At 43.7% G+C, this 15,633-nt stretch overlaps 2 protein-coding genes across 2 annotated transcripts; one reads left to right on the top strand and one right to left on the bottom strand.

Moving 5' to 3' along the window:
- The first annotated feature begins 1,314 nt into the window (after nucleotides 1-1,314).
- Nucleotides 1,315-4,174, top strand: atf4b (activating transcription factor 4b). Its single transcript, XM_085156786.1, has 3 exons — nucleotides 1,315-1,494; nucleotides 2,199-2,654; nucleotides 2,777-4,174. Exons 2-3 carry the CDS (start codon nucleotides 2,303-2,305, stop codon nucleotides 3,772-3,774), a joined length of 1,350 nt encoding a protein of 449 aa, XP_085012912.1. The 5' UTR covers nucleotides 1,315-1,494; nucleotides 2,199-2,302; the 3' UTR covers nucleotides 3,775-4,174.
- LOC146520430 (GTPase IMAP family member 8) lies at nucleotides 3,842-12,522 on the bottom strand. Its single transcript, XM_085156783.1, has 8 exons — nucleotides 12,379-12,522; nucleotides 12,217-12,307; nucleotides 11,391-11,991; nucleotides 9,728-10,283; nucleotides 8,983-9,080; nucleotides 8,291-8,422; nucleotides 7,445-8,035; nucleotides 3,842-7,298 (listed from the first exon to the last, which is right to left on the bottom strand). The coding sequence occupies exons 3-8, from the start codon at nucleotides 11,419-11,421 to the stop codon at nucleotides 7,225-7,227; spliced, it is 1,482 nt and encodes a 493-aa protein (XP_085012909.1). The 5' UTR covers nucleotides 11,422-11,991; nucleotides 12,217-12,307; nucleotides 12,379-12,522; the 3' UTR covers nucleotides 3,842-7,224.
- Between the last annotated feature and the right edge of the window lie 3,111 nt (nucleotides 12,523-15,633).

Below are 15,633 nucleotides of genomic sequence, written 5' to 3'. Positions count from 1 at the left end.
ATAATATAGATCATATGTGCATTATAGTGCCAAAAGCATTCACTCATCCATTGGATCACTGAATTCAGGTGATCCAGTCACTTTCATTTTCATAGGTGTATAAAATCAAGCACCCAGGCATGCAGACTGCTTTTTCAAACATTTGCTATGTTTGCAAATGTAATCATGGTGTTGGGTCGTTTTTCAGGAGTTGGGTTCAGCCCCTTAGTTCCAGTGAAAGGAACCCTTAATGTTTCAGCATACCAAGAGATTTTTGACAATTTCATACTCCGACTTTGTGGGAACAGTTGGGGATGCTCCTTTCCATAACTGCGCACCAGTGTACAAAGCAAGGCCCACAGAGACACGGATGAGCAAGTTTTTGTGGGAGGGCTCGAGCCTATCCCAGCTGCCATAGGATATGAGGTAGGGTACATCCATCACTCAAGTTCATATACATGAGAAGGCAGATGAGTAAATACTTTTGGCAATATAGAGTACCTTTTAGGTGGCACACTTAGTTGAATGTTATGAGAAGAAAAGCATTGTCATTAACACCAGTGAGACCAGATAATTGATCATAAACGTCCCACCTGAGGGACCTACACCATGTGGTGAACACTGTGGAATGGTTGGAGCTCTCACATCTAGATATTTACAACAAACATCTGAGGAAGAAGGTCAGCAGCATCATTTCAGACACCTCAAACACTATCTATCTGAACTTTTTTGCAACCACATAGACACACAGATACAGACTAATGCAATCTAGCACAAACAGAGTGAGGAACTGCTTTTCCACTGAGCTGTGGCCTCCAACAACCCTCACCCAATCCCACATACACTATAATAACTGTCAGGACTGTTATTACACTCTATAATCACACCCTCTGGCATAATGATGTTTTTATTTATTTGTTTTGTTTTTTTGTTACTATTTATTCTTTTTTGATGGGTATAGGAGGGATGCCAGTGACACTTGTGTAACAACAGCACAGTTCATCCTTTTCAATTCTGTTAAAAAAAAATTAACCACCCAAAAGTAGTTCTTTGAAAAAACCTTCCTACAGGGTTGTTAGAGGAACTTTTATAATAAAGCTGTTGCTAAACATGTTATTATAACAATTAGTCAGTTAGTCACTATCTATACAGATAAATGGCAGTTACGCTTATATATATATTGAAAGATGTGGTATTAATAAATACTGCGTCACTTTCAGAAGTTTATTTTCAGTGACTACTTTTTCAGACAGCCAGCAGACAGTGGGTGTGACGCGGATTGATAATGTGGGCACGGCGGATGGATATTGCCACTCCTTGCATCAGCTCTATATCGCGAACTGCTCACAACTATCGCCATTTTCCCTCCTGCGGAACAGACAACGAGCAGACATTGTTGGACACCGCGCTATTTGCCGAAATGGCAGTGTGAAATTGTGCCGCGACCCAGCAGCAGCCAACAAAACAGTGCATCCAGCCAGTGCACTGAGTCACTTCTAATTCAGCAAAAATGTCGTAAGTATTATTTTTAACATACCAGCTGTCGTGTGGCCTGGGAGCCGGTCTGACGAGTCTGCTGTTATCTTTTTAAATGTATAGAAAGTGTGAATATATATATATATATATATATATATATATATACGCCATACAGTTATTTAATAGAACGCTAAACATCTTTGTTTGAAAATATATTAAATCAAATGACGACAAAACTGAAGTGACGCAACACGTGTTATTGTCACGATTTGTAACATTTGACGCAGTTTTCGCAAATAAGCTCGTAACATTGTATCTGTGAAAACGCTAAACCCTCTCTCACACTGTGATTAATCAAACTTTTGTTCTCATGCCGGCCTCCGAGCGCCAACGTGGCACTCAGAAAATGGTTCGTTTCCTCTTTGTGTCAAAATGGCGGCTCTCTGTAGGCGGACTGAGAACAAAAGTGTAGCTGTTTTGTTTTTTTGTGGGGAGGGAGACGGACTCTTTAACCTCCAGACTTACGTCAGAGTCATAAGACTGGGAGCTGCGCGGAAACACGTGATATAGATCACTGGTATTGCAGTCTTGGGGGCAGTGTTGGTAAAAATGAAAAGAATTTGACTCAGGATGATTTTGTTTATACTTGGAACTTACTTTTTTGTAATAAATGTGTAGGGGGTGTGTTTGTCTAAAATGGTGTTCAGGCATTCAAAAGCATATGTTCATCTTTCTGTCTTCAGGTCCTACTTGGAAACCCTCAGCACTGCTGCATTCGACAGCATAATAGAATTCGAAGCTACCCTAGCATTGTCACGCTCCCCATTTGTGACCAACAACAGCCACTATGACCATGATGATGACCAGCTCACAGTTTGGCCAGGAAGACATGGAGGCCCTTCTCTGGGGGCCTTCCTCTCCCATGGCTGACGCCATGGACTCGCTGTTTTTCTGCCCTGACAAAGAACAACAGAAAGGAGGAGGAAGCTTGGAGGGGGATGCTGAACCTGCTTCCCCCCTCACCTCCTCATCGCTGTCGTCTTCCTCTTCTCCTCCGCCCTTCTACTCCCCTCCTCCCTCTCCGCCGGCCCTCCTCCTCCATGGGGACAAAGTCGGGATGGAGTCTGATCTGCTCTTCCCTTTATTGGCCCACCCAGGTCAGCTGACGTGTAGCCAGGCGCTCTCAGGTGACGGCAAAGGTAACGACTTACTGTTGAGCACAAATATCTAGTGACACCTAAAAGCTCAGACACTTGATGTCAGAGTGTAACGAAGTATAATTTAATAGCTCATTCATGTTTTGCTTGCTCTGCCTCCACAGAGGATGCGCTCATTGACTTGGACTGGATGGCTGAGAAGGTGGATCTTAGTGACCTTGACCTGGACTCACTGATTGGCTCCTGCAGTCCTGCTGAAGAGTCTCACAGCTCTCCAGAAGACCTCCTGGCCTCCTTTGATTGCCCCATGGAGCTCGACTCCCTCCCCCTGCCAGCTCTCTCAACTTCTGTGCTCATGGATCCTCCCTCTGCTTCTCTTTCAAGTACACCGCCCACTTCATCTTCCACTGTCTGTTCAGATACTGCTGTCATCACTGTGGATGATCCTGAATCCTGCATCGATGGGCAGGAGGTTCCTTCTTCTCCACTTTGTATCCCAGAGCCTCAAGAGGAGCTCGAAATCAAATCAGAGCCTACTTCCCCAGACCCTGAATCCCCCGTAGTAGAGTCTCCTTCCTCCCCTACCTTTACCCTGGACCTTGGCAGTGAAGTGGATGTGTCAGAGAGTGAGGTGAAGCCAGTGGTAGCCACTGTGGTCCCTCAGGTCCCAAAGCTTGTACTCTCACTCTCACCAACTCGCATCGTCCTCGTGCTTGCCCCGAAAAAGGAAGTCGGGATCACCACGGCCACCACGTCAAAGGTCATTTGTTGCTCCCCACCATCCTCCCCTCCAAAAACACCCTCCAGAAGCAGGCCCTACCCGGAACCAAATTACAAAGCTAGTCCGCCCTCTCCTAGCACCACCAGTGTCAAGGTCAAGTCCCCACGTGGTGCAGGTGGACCTGAACGTGCAGCTTTGAGGCCTCCAAAAAACAAAAAACAGAAGAAGATGGAGCAGAACAAAACTGCTGCCACGCGTTACAGACAGAAGAAGAGAGCGGAGAAGGACGCCCTCACTGACGAGCACGTGCTGTTGGAGAGGAAGAACCTAGAGCTGGCAGAGAAGGCCGAATCTATGGCCAGAGAGATCGAGTATCTCAAAGAACTGATGGAGGAAGTTCGAATGGCAAGGCTCAAGAAGGGTCTGAGTGCTGACCCCTAGTGGCAGGACCTAGCAGTGACTGATCATGCGTGATAGGAAGTGATAACTAGAAAGTGGGCTCAGTGGGTTTTATTTTTTTGAAAATGAATATCAGTATAGTTGAAGCTGCATCTGCACTGCATGACTAGGATGCACAAGAAAAGAAGTGTTTGTCAGATGATCACCTTTTATGTATCCAACACTCGTATTAAATATTGAATAGTTACTTAGAAGTAGAAGCAAGTAGTTGAAAATTAAGTAATCTTCTCCCAGTATAAACACATTTTATTGTATGTATTTGCATATATTTGGACCTTGGTAACCTAGGAACTGACTTTTTAACCTTTCAACTTGTCTATATTATATCACAACCAGACTACATGTATTCTCTCAATAAAGAGTAATAAAGTGCTTAAATGAATTGTGGCAGTTTTTCTTTTTGCATGATGTTGACAAGAGAATGCTTTAACATAAACCAGATGTTGAGTAGGAACTGGTGTTGGTTTCTGAGAATTCCTTCGTTAGTGTTTAATGAGTTTGACCTGAGTCAGAAGCATGAAAGTAATGTGGATGAATACTACAAATATGAGCTTTATCTGTTATCTAACTCCAAACAAGGCTGGTAGCTATCTCAGGGTTTTCTCTGAAGCAGAACTGAAGATAATGGGGCCCACCTGATGGTCATGTTGTCAAACGCATGATTATTCAAGTGACAGTCATGTGAAGTTAATTCTATTTATAAGTACACGGTAAGACAGTTCGCATTCACAAAAAAACCCTGAAAAACATCTGGATGCTGCTTTATTTCCCAGTGGATAACAACACGTTTGATTGGGCAGATTTTTCTACACTGGATACTCTTAATGATACAACCCCAAAAGATGTAATAGTATGTTCAGTCCCTCTGCAGCTCATTAAGGTGGTTCAAAAGTTTATGCTGGTCATGTAATTGAGCATATTTTATTTGTGTTAGTGTACAGGAGAGTGGGAGAAAAAAGTGAGAGTGCTGACTGGTGCTGACCTAGGCACAACTCGAATAATGTTACCCAACAGAAATGTGTGCATTCATCCTACGACGGGACCTAGGTGTGCGCTCTGTAATTGGCCTGGGCTCGTTTCCAGATAGCTCAGGGACTATTTACCATACCTCTCTGGACAAGCGCCAAAGTCACAGCAGTTCAGCACTAATAGGCAAAATATTCCTTACAGGCAAAAACCTTTGCTAACTTTGTGTAAATGCCCTCATTTTTCAAGAGTGAAGCAAGAATTATTAGGCTCTCTTTGTCTGCCAATGCAAAACAGATCTGAAATTACATTTTTTGCATTATTTTTGGAATAATCTCCTTTCCCAGTAATGCAACTATTACTCAAGTTGAAACAAACCGTTCCAGAGCTCATTTTTATCTGCCTTCATTTTCACATGCAGTATTTTGCTTACTACACTGCCACCTAGTGATGCTATCACCACACTACCAGATCCTCTCAGAGGTAAAACAGTGAGATCTTTTGTCTTCAAAGACAGGAATTGCATTCAAATTGAAATGACAGTTAAATAATAAGACGAAAGCCAAAAATACACAACAATATATCCATATCTTTTATTATCATTGTCTCAGGATGAACAAAGTACTGATGTTGCAATCTCCACATAAAGAGGGACCACAGAAAGGGACGTCACTTTGGCTACAGTAAAGTGGTAGAACTTACACAGTGCAAAAATGCTTCACTAAGAGCCTAAAATGGTACATCATTTTACACTGTTTACTACACTTTTTTGATATACTGAGGTGGTTTGGGACTCGCGGGATGTCCTCGTATTAAAATGTGAAAGTCATGCGTGTCACACTTAAGTGCTGCCAGTGGCCTATGTGGCTAGATGAAGCACAGAGGTTGCTGAAGCGTTGAGAGGGAGCAGTGCTGCGGATTCATTTACAGGCTACATCATTTGTAGAAAATTCCATTTTACAGCATGGCAGTGCTATCGGTCACATATTATGTATTTGTTTTTATTTCAGAGGGTGAATTCTATTTTATCCCCTCCTTTTTCTTCTTTTCTTTTTTTTGCAGTTGTAAAGGTAGAAGGATGTGATGTGATACCAAAGAAATTGCTTATTCAAGCAAGAAGAACGAAGTGAGGTTGCCTTCAGCTCTATAGGCACTCATTTTCCCACATGCTTTGTCTTAACATGCCTCTGATGGCTGTATATATTTATATATATATGTTTTTTTTTTTAAACTACTGATGTTTGATAGCTCAAGGATGTAGAAAAAGTTACAAGGTATTAAGAGCCCTATGAGAGCTTGAGTGGTTCATGAGGTTATGCTGTTTCTGTAGCATGCGAAAGCTTGATGTAGCCTATAGGATACTGCCCTGCTGCTACTGCTGCAGGGTGTGCTCCTGCTGTCTCGCTTTGATGCTGAGGCACGTAGCTGAATCTGCCTTGTCAATACACGCACTGAGTGCATGACCATAAGCAGCCAAGCAGAGCTGGCCCGGGTGCTCCACGGGGATCTGAGGCTGCGCTAAGTTTCGACATAGCCTTCTTTAAACTGTCTTCCCAGCTCCTCTTGTGCATGAATGCAGAGGTGTGATAAAAATGACTTACGCTTTTTAGTTGGTTCTTAAAGACTCACTCCCTTTAAGCTCCCGGTAAACTAAAACAAACACTCGGAGAAAGGCCCAAATTTGGATTAACATGTGACACACGTCCACACTTAAGCAATCAACATTAATCTGCGTCTCTGTGGCTGTGCCAGATTTTGCCCCTTTTTAAATTAATCCAACTCAGACTCCCTGAGCAGCAGAGACGAATGCATTTTTAACGGAGATCATTTCAGTCTCACTAATGTGAGAGACAAGCGTTACCTCCTGTTTTTAACATCTGAAGGTTGTGCGTGCATTTCCAGCACACTTTGTCCATGTTTGGATTTGGTATTAAGTAGCTTGCTTTCACTTGAGCTTTTTTCTTTTGCTTGTAAATCCTTTCTGATTCAAACTGATTGACATCAGAGGGAACAATCTTCCAAAACTTGCTAATGACACATGTGATCCCACCCTCAAATCTGACCGGACACTGCAGTTTTTTTGTTGTTTTTTTAAACGTGTAGCTTTTTTGGTTTGGATTTTGCCCTTTTTTTGCAACACGTAATACAAAGTTGATCAGTGCGGACGGAATAAAGATTTACAAAGATTAGCAGCAGCTGACTTCTGTGGACATGCTCGCAGGCTCGGGGTGTGTTTTTGAGCTCAGGTCGCTCGAAGCAGGACATCTCTCCTGCTGTTCGGCACGAGGAGCTCGTCTTAAATGTCTCACTCTCCAGACCTACTCATCTGAACCCTTTGTTGTCCCTGAAACTCTTGAGAGTTAGAGAGGAATATCTCAATGAGGTTTTAGTTTTATGAGGTGATGTTCATGCCCCGTTAAAAGGCTCACAAGGAGGAAAAAGACTTTTCCCTTTAGTTTGATTGTGTCACTGTAGCTGGCATCCCCGGCAGTCGTCCTCTGGTTCGGTGTTGTCAGAGGAGTAGGAGCTCTCCTCGCTCACTGTCAAATGCAACATCATTTGATTAGTGTGCATAATTTTCATAAGCAGATCAGCTGTGTACATATGTGTTTTTCAACTGCAACACGAGACAAAAGCCATTGAACATAAGCTATCGTTGCAAAATATATAGAAAAAAAGGACTTACACCACTCTGTCTGTATGGGAAGGAAGGCCTTGTCGCCGTTCTCTCTGATCATCTCTTCAATCTTATCCAGCAGGACCGACACACTCCTGTCTTTGCCAGGCGTCTTACTGTCCAGTACGTGGTAATAGTTCCCACTGTATTCCAACAGTCTCTGCAACTCGCGTCCGCCTCTGAGGATGTGCTCCTCAATGGGCGTGCGTCCCAGCCAGTCACCACAGCTGAACAGCACCATGGTGTGGAGGCACGCGCTGTCGCCAAACAGAGTCTCTATGTGCGCCACAAGCGTTCGCCGCTTCCTGGCGGTGAGGGACGAGACGACGGGGAGGACCAGCAGAAGGGTGTGGGGTCCGGGCCGCAGGAGGGCAGCCCCGCGCTGGGACTCCTGGCGGATTCGCTTAGGGGTTCGCCTCACCGAGAACCAGTCCCAGCCCGGCGTGTCTACAATAGTGACCCGACGACCAGACACGAGCGCCTGCCGCCTGAGGCACAGCTCTGTCTCTTGTCCTGATTCAAAGTAGCGGCGGCCCAGGATGCAGTTCCCCACAGAGCTTTTTCCAACACCCTTCCAACCCAGCAACAGCAACCTCAGTTCTAAACGGAATGACGAGGATGAGAAATAGAAGAGTAGTCAGATAAACAAAGCGGAGAGAGTGAAAACACTCTGAATAAAAAGCAACGCAAGCTCAACAGGAATGAGTAAGCAATTCGCTACAACACCATTTCGTGGGGTGGGGGTGGTGGGGGGGTTGTTTTCCCTAGGGTAGAATCGTGACACATGTGAATTCAACTCTCCTTCACCACATGACTCACTCAATTACACACTTCAGCACACACAAACGCTCGTACCTCTGGGAGGTCCTCCGATCATCTGCTCCCTCTGTCGAGCGTGCTCCTCCATCCTCATCCTTTCTTCCTCCAGAGCTCTCCGGGCTTGTTCTTCCTCCAGCAAAATCAGCTCATTCACCTCAAAGTACCATCCTGCATGAAAGCACCCATAAATTATTCACCGAACTGTTGTGTGTCAGCTCTTAATACACATTAAATAAACAAGCATGAGTGAGGAGGAGGGGAATATTAATGCACATTGCACATCTGGCTCTGTTACGATTATATCCAGGGTTTGAAGCCACATATAAAGCCATTCAAGCATTTTCATGGGAAGTCCATGTTTATTTTCAGCAACATCCCAGAATGCTGCTGGCAGAGACCGGTGTTAAATGAACCCGACTGCAGTTCTGACCACAAACATTTGTGGTATTGTGAGCAAAATACAACAAAGGAAACTCTGAACAATAAAACGACGGCAGTTCCTTCCTCAAACATAAACACCACAGGATACTGGTGAAATAATCGGTGTCGTCTTTTATTTGTGTCGCTGGCTTTAACATTAATATAAATTCATGAAAAAACAAAACATAAACGTGTTTCATTTCCAGCATTTGAGATGTTTCCCTACTGTTTTTAATTAAAACTTGAATTAAAACGCTTCTCAACTCATGAACTTTACATGGTCTTTACTTTAATAAATCCTGCCAAACCTTGGTTGTCAGTGATCATTTCCTCCACTTTTTCCATCAGCTCGGGTACTTGTGTGTTTTCTTCTGTTTCTTTTCGAGTGTTATCAAAGGCGTGGTACCTGCAGGGGGGAAACCAGCTTTAAAAGGGGCATGACATTAAATTTATTTAGAACTACATAACAACTGCAGCATACAGTTTCCTTTTGCCCTGAAAGAAACTTTCCACAGTTTTCAAAAATGTCAGAATTGTTGCCTTACTGACAGCGTTGCTGTTGGTTGGTGACAAAACTGAACTGAAAATCGGGAACCTTTAGATCTTGAACCTTACATTCACTATAAGCTAAGCAGTCTCTGGTGCTGCCAGTTTGATGTTTAACACCAACTAAGCAATCCAGTGTGAACAAATGCAGACGTTTTAGCGTGGCACTCATTTATGTGGAGAGTTAAGCATTCTTCCTGCTTAAAAATCCACCCTGAAGTAGTGACTAATCCACCCTGAAGCTTCATACACTCAGTTTTATTGTTATTGAAGCTTGCAGCCAAAGTTGACTGAAATGATACTGCTGGAGATGTTATCAGATTTGCACAACTGTTTTTTCCATAGGCAGCATGTTCAGCGTAAATCAGGTTTGAAGCACAACATCTGCAGCCGTTTCCCTTTTGGTTATCTATCAAACTCCTGCTGCACAGTCTAAACATTGAGTATCTTTTGAGAAACCAGAGGAGACACTGGGGAAAACAGGAAGATAGCAAACTGACGTTATACCTGCTTCCACATCTCTCCACCAGCCATTGCAGGGCCTCTCCGGTGTTTGCTATGTGCTCCTCAATAAAAACCCCCTTGGGCAGCTTGTCTATCCCGGTGAACAGGACCATGGAGTACCTCCAGGTCCCTCCCCCAAGGGCGCCGAGCTGCTCCTCCGCAGCCCTCCGCTCAGTCTCGGCAAAGGGCTGGGTGACCGACACCACCAGAAGGATAGCGTGCGGCCCCGGAGGGCAGAGAATGGCACCCATGCACGGGCCCTCGCTGTCCAGGCTCGGCGGCGGTCGGTGTGGGCTGTCTGACTCGGCCCCCGCGTTGTCGTTGTTGTCAGCTTGGGCGTCGTCGCCCGGGTTGGCGGGGATGGCCCACGGCGGGGTGTCGACTACGGTGACGCGGCGGCCGTAGATCTCAGTGTGGCCCACGTTGCTGTGTGTAGTCTCCGTCCCACCATCAAAGACTTCATCTCCCAGGATGCTGTTGGCAGTGGAGGTCTTACCGGACCGTGGACCCCCGAGGAGCAGCAATCTGCGCTCTGGGGGATGGCGGCCCCGGGGGTCTCCTGTTGTAACACAGTGACATCAGAACGGTGCTTCTCTACTCAATTTGAGCACTTAAAACGCCCCATTCACACACACAAGTGCTTTTTTATAATCGGACATTCACACACACAGGTCGTTTCATATGTAAAAGCGAATTTTGCCAAAGTGCTTAAAATACTTTTATAAATTACCTTTTTTTCTTAAAGAAATCTACCAGATCACGTGTAATTTTCATTGCAAATATTAATCGCATTTAAATTAAAAGGGGATGGCAGCGAAAGCTCTGGTGCTGCGATGTCTCTCTCGCGTTCTCGGGAAGTCCGAACTCCTGTGTGAACTTACGAAATATGGACTATCGAGTACGGACTAGCGTACTCGATTATTGAGAAACAGCCATAATCTGATGGATGCATCAGAGGCAACTCGGGGTTCAGCATCTGGTCCAAAGGTGAAGGAGCCAGGGATCAAACCTAGGTAGAAGTACTTTTAACATTCTGTCTGAATAGATTTTGGATCTTAATTTGTTTAAACCCACTATTCAGTCGTCCTACTGTGTTTTGGAGATGACTGCACCTCTGCATCCTTCACACTGCAACGCAATTCTACATTCCCCCCTTCTTTCCTGGCCTCCCTCCTTCCATTCCCTCTCTGCTCTCATCTTATCTGAGAAGCTTGCTACCTTATACCTCGTCTCTTTCCCTGGCTTCTCGTTCATTCGCGTCTCTGACCCGCTTTGGCCGATCTCCCAGCATCCCTCATCTTTTCATCTGTCCTCAGATTTCAGAAAAACAGAGGCAAACACACCACTCGAAACATGACGCACTGAGTTTCGATTCTTCTTTTTTTCAAAGGCATCAGAGAAGTATTTGAATATCCAGAAGATGCTCAGAGGAGTGATGCATGCTCCATGAGGAGGAGGAGATGGAGGAGAGTATGAGATGCAGAGAGAAGTTTATTGATTAATGATGCTCACTGACTTTCCATGTATGCCACCAATCACAGAAGTTGACACGAGCAACAGTTTCCGCCTCCAGCCGACGTTTGAAAAAGGATTCTGCTGTTAAAGTAAAGGTGATGATGTCGAGCTCGCTGTGAGGTGTCCGGCAAAATATTAAAAAGCCACTTACCGGTGTCAGAGGCAGAGGACACAGCAGCCATCTTGTGTGTAGAACCTCTGGCTTCCTCCTCCTCAGCCCCCCTCCTCCGTCTCCGTCTCACCTCCACGGTGCCTTCCTTTTTCGTGCCTCTTCAGAAAGCCACGGATGCGGAGCTCAAATGCTTCCCAGCTCTTGCTTTCACTCTAACCCTCATTCTGCTGCAGTGTAGTCACTCTATCTTCAGTTTCCTGCCCCTGCCCCTTCCTCTCTTCATGTCCTCGTACTTAAACCTCTCCCGTCCTTCTTTTTTTGTAATCTGTTTTCTTTCACACCCCCTTCACCTCACTGTGGCTCTTCCTAGTCTTTTCCTTTATGGATACATACATATATATCCCCTCCGCTCCCAGTCCGCCTCCCCTTCCAGTACTCCTTTCTTTTGTCTTCTTTATCTGTCCGAGCTGAGGGAAAAGATTGTGCAATGCAGGAGACTGGAAGCCAAATCCACCCCTTCAGCAGCTGCTCCAATAAGATGTCTGTTCATTTTTTTGAGGGAAAACAGAGGAAGCTGTGCCTCCCACTCGCTTGTATCAGACGACAGCAGCAGCAGCAGCAGTGTGGCACTGTATGCAGACTGCAGTCAGGTGGACAGACGGAAAGATGGATAGACACAGAGAGAGAGAGAGTCAGTACTTTGTGCTCGGCTTACAGCTGGATGTGCTCCCCAGATGTTGCATCATGCATGAACACAGCTATTCATAATATATATGACGCCTCTAGACATGAGAGCATTGTGCGAGGCAGGAAGGGGATTTTTGCTGCATGAATACATTTAAATTTGATACAAGAAACGGCTTACATAATAAGTAAGAGCTCCTATAAATAGCAGATGACTGTAAGACGCTGTCCGATCGCTTTGGAGTCAAATCTTCGCCGCCTTAGAGTGGATACTGCCGGAAGAATACGACACGTTTAGCAGAAAAGTCATCCTGAATGTCTGAGCTCATTCTTGGCTCCTTACCAGTTGAATTATGTCCGCTATATGGGGAGGTACGTTCAGGGGACCTAGGGAAATGACGGAAGTCAGAAGGTTAAAAAAGAAGAAGCAACATTTGCTGTGTGGGTGACAGTGCTAATATGACTCCAAACTCTTCGCTGACGTACTCGTGTTTATTGCAGTAATGATAACAAACATTTTAAACGTTTTGTTGACGTCTTTTCATGTATCGAGGCAAAGTTAGCGCTTCGACGTCCCAGCGTTTTTGAAGTCTGTACAGTCACGTCACACATAAAAAAAGGGCACCTTCCACTTGACCACGTGATCCTACCAGAAGTCGGCTATTTAAAGGATGGTGATGTTCAAAGCATGAGATTAAAAGTGAACAGAGGACATTCAGACCCTGTTTTTTTTTAACAAACAAACAAAAAACAATTATTATAATGTGGAGAGAAGGATTTATCACCATATCTGTAATCTGGGTCGAAGCATGCTATAGATGGATGAGGGGGGACTGACCTGTCTGGAGTAATAAACACTATAAATAAGTAAGGTGAGCTCGTATTTAAGGAAATAAGAAAATGGGTTGGGATTTTCACTTTTTACAGATGATGAAGTAATTTACTAAGAAATTTAGAGTCCGCTTACTGAAACTGTTGTCATGGTCCGGGTGCGCTGCTGGTACCACTGAGTTCCATATTCTCCGATGTCCGCCTCTGGGCGGAGCTGTGACCTCCTCAGATGTCCAACTGACCTGGAGCTAATCTGGGGCAATCTACTGAGGGTATTTAAGACCAGTTTTGCTGTCTCTTTGTCAGCTTACCTAGGTAGTGTTAAGGTTCAATATTGAGGAGGGATAGAGGAGGTAATAAACTTCCATAATAACAACACTGGTCCGGCCGGGTGGAGTCAAACGATGATTTTAATGCACACGCGTGGGAAGATCGCCCGCTGTACGCAGACAGCGCCGATCCCCAATTTACAGAGCATAAGCAGGTGTTTTATACCTTCTGGGCTTAAATTTACTACACCCCTAAACGTCACTCAGATACAGTTCATACATAGGTTTCAAAACCACAATGACTTAAGACAGTTTATAATAACATTGTCTCCGTCTCCACAACAGATGCTTCCTGTCATCTGACTTTCACTTCCCGTCTGGAAAACCAAACTGTTCCTCTGTTTGCAGAGACAGCTAGAAACTATTCCTCTTTCACAGAGACAATTTTAGAGTTACAGGCAAACATGATTAACCTCTCACCTATAAATGAGATAAAGTCTACTGTGTGTTTGTGTCAGCATCATGAACTGCACTCAGTTTCACCTTGTAACCTTTTCCACCAGACAGAAGGCCAGCACATACACATTTAAGATTATAACAAGCATTCAAAAGCATTTAGATTATAGATTCAACTCAACAGTTTAGAGTGGTTATAACTGCACCTGTAGTAAAGGCTAATTGGGTACCAATATGTTTAAACATCTGAATACAATATCAATACTGTAGATTATGTTATTAATGCAATGGTAATGATGATGATGATTATTAACAATAGCAGTAAAATAATTTCTAATTGCTCACATTCCCTCTCTTGGTGACCCTCTTTCCTTAAGAAATAGGGTCACCACACTTATTTGTGTCATTGCTCTGACCCTCTCTAGCAGTCTTGTGGCTTCAGCAAATCATATAACAACATCATCTCATCTAGATGGTCCAGTAATAAACGTCAGCTCCCCCTTAAGAACAGTCCATGCACGAGATTAGGTTTTTCTGGGTCCCTCTCTTGTGGTCCTTCAGGTCTCGGGCCTCCAGGATCCTCACCCCCTGTGGTAGCCGAGATGTCCTGCAAAGGAACAAAACACCTTTTCCTACGCCTCCCTAACTTATCATGTTCATCAATTGTTCTCTTTATTCAAACTTGGTTCAACCTATTATGTCTGGGACTCTTTAATCAAAAGCATGATCCTAATTATGTTTTGACTTATTAACTATTATTTCTACATATTCTTCAACGTTACTCATCTCAGTAATCATCATTTTAACACTCTTAAAGCGTTGCTTTCACGTCCCTGCATATGTTTCCTGTTGCTCGCTCTATTCTCCCCTATCTGATCATCAACATCCTGTACACAAAACTGTCGCTGCTGCAAGCGCCTCCACTCTGACCTAAAAGTCACCTTTCACAAGAAATCACAAGAAAATCATTATAAGCGCCTATTCTACTAAAAGATCAAAAAGAGAACAACCATTTTAATCAATTAAGTTTCAGCATATAAGCAATTACTCATGCATAAATTTCATCATAGCTAAACGCTGCCCAAAAACAACCTCTGTGTGTTAACACTAACTTCATTTTAAAACTCATATTTCCTGTGTTATAACCTGTTGTTGATATAGCATCTTTATCTCATTTTGCTCCTCTATAAACTAGAGTTAACTTCTACAGTGGCCCCCTTTTGTTAATGGCACGAATTGTATCAACAAGTTTCTCCTCTTTCAGCCAGATTCAGTTATAAGCTAAATGAATTTCAGGTTTATGGATTCTATGTGTTTGTAAGCATGTGCACCCCTTTATGCTCCAAGTCTCCCCCAATATATCAACCAAGACGTCGCGCTCGGTGAAGCTTCTAACCTTCAATAGACTGAGCCACAACTCTTTAATTAGCACAAAATGCAATGTGTAAAAATCATTTCTACGTATAAGCTCTCTCCTCTATCCTAAAAATAAATCTATGTAATATCTGTATGTGTAAGCCTACATTATAACCACTTCTTCTAGAAATCAAAAAAGAAATCAAACATTTTCTACTCCTACAATCTTCACTAGTTTCCCCATATCTTTTCTTTTATTCCCACAGTTTCCCTTAAAGTTTTGTACGCTGCTTCTTATAAACACCGGCATTTTATCTTCTAAACAGGATTCAGTTCACTTTAATCCTCTAACCTTAACATAAAAATAACAATTTCTGCCTCAGTTTTACCATATCTAGATTATCAAAAAAACCCAAAAGTCATAAAATGATCCTAAAACCTATTTCAAACCTTAAATTCCCCCTTTTTTGACACATATAATGTGTCAAACTAAAAATGCTTAACTAAAAATGCTTCACCCAAGCTTAGAAAATTAAAAAAGTTAGTCATCCCAACTTTGATCCAGTCACACAAATTCACTCACACACATTCACACCAGGTTTTTGCTGATAGTGGAGACTCCCGCGCAAGTAATCAGATTCTCCAATCTCAGCAAAATGAGCTCATTCATTTGTCTTATTTTCTTT

The sequence above is a fragment of the Neolamprologus multifasciatus genome, chromosome 4 (genome assembly GCF_963576455.1).
Source record: "Neolamprologus multifasciatus chromosome 4, fNeoMul1.2, whole genome shotgun sequence".
NCBI lineage: Eukaryota > Metazoa > Chordata > Actinopteri > Cichliformes > Cichlidae > Neolamprologus > Neolamprologus multifasciatus.
Note: the sequence above shows the minus strand (reverse complement) of the source record. Positions and strands in the feature narration are given on the sequence as shown.